Raw genomic sequence first — 6,927 nt, 5'->3', positions numbered from 1 at the left:
AATACTATATAGTATTATTATAGAAAAGTACTATATACTATATAGAAAAGTTTCTCTTTGGCATTAATGTTCCAATCAACGCGTGGAAGGTCACCCACAGCTTATGGACATATATTTTACAATTTTATTTACCATCCACTCCATGTTGTCATGTTTATTCATTGACAACTATCAACCAATCTTTTCCCGAAACTTTTTAGTATCACACAAGTTTTCTTGCTAAGATCTTAGCCAAAATTATGTTGAATGTAATAGAAGCAAATTAAATAAAGAAAATGTAGCAAATAATAGATTAATTTATTATATCAAGATATTTTTTTAAGATTATATTTCTCTTCCAAAAATAATACAGGAGGTTACTCGATGCTTGAAGTTATTTGCCATTCAGGCTTCTAACTTATTTGCTCGCTTGCAAGAACTTTTACCAATCGATCCAGATTCCGATGAGAAGCATCACCGGTCCAAGCTGCCTCCTCTGCCTTGGTTTTCCATTCCATTGCCTTCCTTTTCATATCTTTTCCCTTCTCTCCCTCCATTAACTCCCTCACAAGTTTTTCCACTTCATCTCTTTTCACGTTGTTTTCTATCTCCATTCCGATACCCCACTTAGTACAAGCAAACCAACAGTTGATCTGTTGCTCACCGAAAAACGGCCAACAAACCATTGGGACACCGCCACAGATACTTTCCAATGTGGAGTTCCACCCCATGTGACTTAAAAACCCTCCTATGGAAGGATGCTTCAGGACTTGTTCTTGAGGACACCAGCTTACTAGCAAACTTCTATCCTTTGTTACAGATAAAAATTCAGGTGGCAACATCGCGGCTTCACCTACAATAAGATCAGGCCTTATTATCCATAAGAAAGGTTTGTTGCTGTTGGCTAGTCCCCAAGCAAATTCAATCATTTGCTGTGCAGTTATTACAGTGATGCTACCAAAATTTACATACACCACAGAGTTTGGTCCTTTTGAATCAAGCCATTCAATGCACTCTGGATGATCTTTCCAAAGATTGGAGCCAATATTTTTCAGATTACCATTTGGAATCTGATCAACAAGCAACTGGAGAGGACCAAGTGTGTAAATTGGAGGAAACATTGGGGATAAAGCATCCAAAACATCTTGTTCAAAGGAGTCAAAGGTGTTAATAATGACAGCAGAAGCTCTTGAGGTTCTGTCTATTTCTCTTATCAGGAAGTGAAGCATGAAGTCGTTTATGTCTGTAGTTCTGACAAAAGTTGGAAGATCCCTCAAACGGATATTTTTCATTCCTGGAATCCAATCTATGGATGTTTCTAAGTACCCATTTGTTAGATCGGTCGCGTCTGCAAAAAAAAAAATTACAAATGAAGATTAATTTTCATTCTTGGTAAATTATGCATGCAGGCTCTGACCTTCTGAGTCTCGGGAAAATCGTAACTTCAAAAATCGTAAGTAAAAAGAAATGTAAAACTTGATCATAAATTCATGCACCCACATTTTGAATTTTCCGTTTTAAAAAGCTGTGTACCTTTCAGAGGTATCAAGCCTCTTTCGATAAGAGAACGATACTGTGCGTAGCCCAAAACACCACAGGCGCTAGGTGTCCAAAACAGCGCTTCAGGAATTCCGAATTCTTCAGCGGCGTCAAGAGTGAAGCTCATGGAAGCATCAGAGATAATACATGTCACCTGGGGCACAATACTGGAGGAGTTGAGCTTGGCAATAAGATCACGAAATGGGGCTAAGCAAGTCGTGGAGGTGCAGTCACAAAGAGATGTGATGTCTTGAGTGGCATCAGCAGTATCTGATGGTGGAAGACCATCAGGAATGGTCATAAACTGGAAGTCTGGCAAGCCATCAAGAGAGCTGCTGCCTCTAGACTTGAGTAAGCGTCTGTGGTTATACTCTGTATTAACAAAGGTTATGTGAAAACCTTTGAAGTGGAGAAGTTTTGCTAGTTTTAGCATTGGGTTTATGTGACCCTGGGCTGGAAAAGGGATACACACGGCATGGGGTTTATCTGCCAAGTCTATGGACACCATCTCTCCGATCATACACAAGAAGATTGGATGTTGAGGAAGGGGAGAAAGACGTGCCCCTTCTTATAGATAAAAAAAAAGGGTGAGTGCCACTTTGTGGGAATATTATTATCACTTGAAAAAAAGGCCACGCAAGCCTGGTCCTGCAAAGAAAATCCTAGCCATGCATCTATTATTATTATTATTATTATTATTATTATTATCCTCTCCCAACATGTGGCTACTAAGGGTGAGAAAAAAACCGATAAATTGATTAAATCGAGAAAACTGAAAAAAAATAACTGAAAAAACCAAATCGAAACAAAACCGAGTTAACCGATTAAAAAATCACAAAAAAATTCTGGTTTCGGTTCGGTTTTGGTTTCTAAAGTCAGAAACCGATTGAACCGAACCGAACCGAACCGATTCAACCAGACCAACCCTAAAAAAAACAACTATAAATAAAATATTTTTTCTAACCCTAAACCTAAAACTTAAACTTTGCTCTCTACATTCCCTGCACATAAGAGCAGCCGCCCCCCACTCCTCTCCCCTTCTCTATACGTCTCTCCTCTCTTCTCTATGCATCCCTCCTCCTTAATTGGAGAAGGAGACTGAATTGGTGCTGCATTCCCTACACCCAAGAGCAGCCGCCGCCCTCTTCTCTATGCATCTCTCCCTTCACCCTCCCTTTCTCTCTGCATCTCTCCCCTCCCCTTCTCTATGCATCTCTCCTCTTTGATTGGAGAAGGAGACTGAGATGGTGCAACTAGGTTGGATCAGTCGCCATTGAGAACAAGTTTAAGGTTTTTTCTTTGCAAGTGTGTGGTGGTGGCTCCAAAACAAAGTGGAGGGAAGATTGGAGAGGAAAAAAAAGGGATTTTTTAAACTAATGTGTAAGGGTTTGGCCCTTCCTCTTTGATTTGTTCCTCTTTTTCAAATAATAATGTTTTGATGATTTTACATTTTAATAATAGATATCTTTTGATATTTTCTTTTTTTTTTTTTCTCTAGTCAAATGACTTCTATTCTTTCCTTTTGTTTTGTGTATCTTTTTACAAAGTTTAATTTTTGGGCAAAGATCTAACAAAAAGAAAATCGGGGTTGAATTTTTGGATATCATGCATACCCAACCAATTTAAAAAAGAACCATGCCTATTGAGAAAGCAAAGATTTCTCAGAAAATACACAAAAAACACAAATCTATAAAATTAGAAATAAAACGAAAATACAATCCCTGAAAAAATATAATTAGTGAAAAAACTAAGAAATAATTTTTGATTTACATTGGTTTGGAAGGAAAAAAATCGGACCGAACCAAACCGAACATGGTCGGTTCGAACCGGTTTTTGGTTCGGTTCGGTTCAAAAACTTGAAAAAAATTAATTTTGGTTTGATTACTTATTTTAGCCCAAAACCGGACTGAACTGAAAATACTCACCCCTAGTCACTACATAATAAGTTATCTACCTGGATAGCGATGCATATTCTTTAATTTAAATTTTTATCCTCTCACAATTGAGAAGTCAAAAACTCAAATTTTATTTTTTTAAAATCTAAAAAGTACCTCAAGAAGTCCTAGAATCCTATATAAAGAAATTTCCGAAACTAATCCATACTTTTAATTAGTTTAAAAATCATAAATCAAGTCAAGCCAAAATAGTTTTTTAACATAGACCTAATTATCTCCATTGAACTCCACTTAATTAACCCATTAAAATCAAACTCAATCTTTTTATAGATAAAATATTACTAATCAATCGCTTTCTCTCTCCTCTCTTGATGATATCCATGAACCAATATAAAATCTTAAAAGAATAGGAACCAATTAATGCAAAAATTAAAAGTTAAGGGATCAAATATAATTTTTAAAAAACCTTTTGAACAATGTAAAAAAAATGGTTTATTTATGTTAATTTTGATCTTTGATTTTTTAATTCTTGTTAACAATAACCTAAAATTTTATTTTATAAAATCGATTTTTAATTTACCATGGATATATTTTATGACATATCGGATAAATAAAAGGATGCAAATCAAAATATATCTTAACATATAAACTATATTAACATAACTTAAAAGGATGAAAATGAAAGGAAATAAAATACAATGATTGATGTAAAAAAAAAATCAGGGACATAAAGAAAAAAAAGCAACAATAAAATAGTGTTGTGAATAGTTACATGAACAAGTTATGAACCAAAACATCGATATATTGTAATTATATTATATAATTAAAATATTTTATGTTTGAATTAAGTTTTTTAAAAAGAAAAAAGTAAGAAAGTAATAATCATCATTTATGCAAGAGTTGGGGAAAATATCTAGAGAAGTGCATTAAACAAGTCTATTAGTACCAAAATGCATTTCTTGGTTTATGTCGAGCACATAAGGGACACATTTGGTTTTAGAGAGTAAATATAAAAGTATCTTTAATGTTATATAAATAAAGTTTAAATTTTTTATATCAAATAGTTTTTTTTAATATAATATCATAGCTTTAATAAAAAAAATCTAAGAATTTAAATTTCATAATCCTCAATTTTTCAAATTAAATAATAATAATAATAATAACATTAATAATGATAAGCATCTCTGCTAGTAAGTTTATGTAAGTTTGATGTTCCAAAAGATTTTACATAAAAATATAAATCAATATCTATTGTATAGTTATATTTCAAGACCGTAGATAATTTTAGCTACTTTTTTTTAATCTAAAAATAGTATTTTTTTTAATATGTATTTACTTTCAAAGAACAATAGATATCATAATAAAATTAAATTATTTTTCTTTTAAAATAAAGTAATGTATGTTGCTTTTAACCAACAGAATAATTATTTATTCTGATTTCTTTTTTATATATATAATTAAAATATAATATACTCCATGAATTTTTTAAAAAAATACACAAACATGCCAAAAATGTTAATGTTGTGGTAACTCAATTTAGAAAAACCTTTTTTTTCTTTATTGTTAATTATATTGAAATTTCTTTTTATTGAAGTAATGTGTGTAAATTGGAGGAAACATTAGGGATAAAGCTTCCAAAACATCTTGTTCGAAGGAATCGAAGGTGTTAATAATGATAGCAGAAGCTCTTGAGGTTCTGTTTATTTCTCTTATCAGGAAGTGAAGCATGAAGTCGTTCTGAAAAAACTTGGAATATCCCTTAAACAAATATTTTTCATTCCTGGAATTCAATCTATGGATACTTTTGGCATATTATATTATTTTTCCCAACCTAAATATTTTTCATTCCTAGGCCACCATTGCAACCAATCAAATTTTACATATTAAATTCCACCAATGCAGTCAATTCAATTTTCTCATATTATACTTTGTTGTTGCGTCCATTTATTTATATCCCACAATGGTGGTTAATCTTCATTTCGATCAAGTATTAAATTTAACCCTTGCAATCCATTTAATTAAAAATAATCGTTGTGGATAATTCTAATTTCTCATATTAGAATTTTCTATTTCATTCACAGTGGTTTCTATTTGAACGACCACTCATGACGCCTTAGTATCCATAACTTTGAGTCACCATCTACAAGATCAACTAAGTAATCAATGACCTCTTGGTTTTTATTTCCAGCTAACTAAGCTAACTAAATCAATAGTACTCAAGAGTTGATTATGTAATCAATAATTTCTTAGTTGCTTTCTCTTACCAACTAAATTTGCAACTCCCGTTACAAGGGCTAACTATGTAATCAATAATCTCTTAGTTAGTTGGTCCTTAAAGAGCGTGGCGTGATGGCAAAGGGCTTGAGATCTGCACAGTAAATCTCGAATTTGAGTCAGAGTGTACACCTCTTGTAAGAGCCTGGTACAGTTAAGATTTTACTCACTCACCTGGACCCATAAAATATACTTTTCAAAGGATGGGGTTTCCTTGAATTCAAAAAAACTACGATAATAATAATAATCTCTTAGTTGTTGTTCCTAGCGAACTAAGTCCTTAATCGCTATCACAAGGGTCAAATATGTATCATTATCAAGTTCAGTATTACAATTTATTTAAACTTCACACATTACTACTCCATAACGTTACAATCATTTATAAATTTATAAATGGTTATCAGCTATTGTACTTGTTTGCATATACACGCGTGTGCGCGCATTAATTACCATTGTTGCGAACAAACATAATCAAATATTGGTTTTCACTATTTTTTACACACACACACACCATTGCAAATGATTATACTTCATATATACGTTACCGCATTTGCAGTCATTTACACATTATACACAACTTTCTACCTCATAGGCATAATTCTTAAAATGAATCACAAACGCGTTTATAATAAAGCAAAGGCAAGGGAGAGGAAATCTCTTGCGTTGACCTCCTACTTGTATGCTTATAAGAAGCCGACCCCACTCTGAATGCTTCTTCTATAACTCCCCATAATAACAATAAACTCTTACTTAACTAGACAACTACTTTTTGTTGTAACAACCAATTTACTTCAACTCAAAATTTCTAACTTCTGTATAGATGAACATATCAAAACTTAACTCCAACACCTAAATAAGTCTAATCATGCAATTTCTAACATTTACATATTTAAATTTTCATTTTTTATATTCACGCCCAAAACAATCTACCCTATTATTTATAGTTCAAATCAATCAATGTAAACTATTACAACAACATAATTTAACTTAATCTTTAGTCAATATGCATTCCAACCACATCAATCTAGGATTCCATATTCCTATATTTTTTACCATCATTTCTTCACACTTTAAATCATGTTATAACCCCCAATTTCATCCTAATTACCAAAAATTGACATTCACACCTTATCAATTTATACAAATATTACCTAATCATCCCAAGTCTTTAGGTTTCTCATTTTTGTAATTATTTAACTTAAATCATACTTAGCAAATCCAAGAAAACCAATATAAATTA

General features: G+C 32.4%; 1 protein-coding gene across 1 annotated transcript; it reads right to left on the bottom strand.

Annotated features, from left to right (window-relative positions):
* Positions 1–278: 278 nt before the first annotated feature.
* LOC133670714 (7-deoxyloganetin glucosyltransferase-like) lies at positions 279–2,100 on the bottom strand. Its single transcript, XM_062091289.1, has 2 exons — positions 1,513–2,100; positions 279–1,327 (listed from the first exon to the last, which is right to left on the bottom strand). Exons 1-2 carry the CDS (start codon positions 2,036–2,038, stop codon positions 393–395), a joined length of 1,461 nt encoding a protein of 486 aa, XP_061947273.1. The 5' UTR covers positions 2,039–2,100; the 3' UTR covers positions 279–392.
* Positions 2,101–6,927: the final 4,827 nt, after the last annotated feature.

The sequence above is a fragment of the Populus nigra genome, chromosome 13, assembly GCF_951802175.1.
Source record: "Populus nigra chromosome 13, ddPopNigr1.1, whole genome shotgun sequence".
Lineage (NCBI taxonomy): Eukaryota > Viridiplantae > Streptophyta > Magnoliopsida > Malpighiales > Salicaceae > Populus > Populus nigra.
Note: the sequence above shows the minus strand (reverse complement) of the source record. Positions and strands in the feature narration are given on the sequence as shown.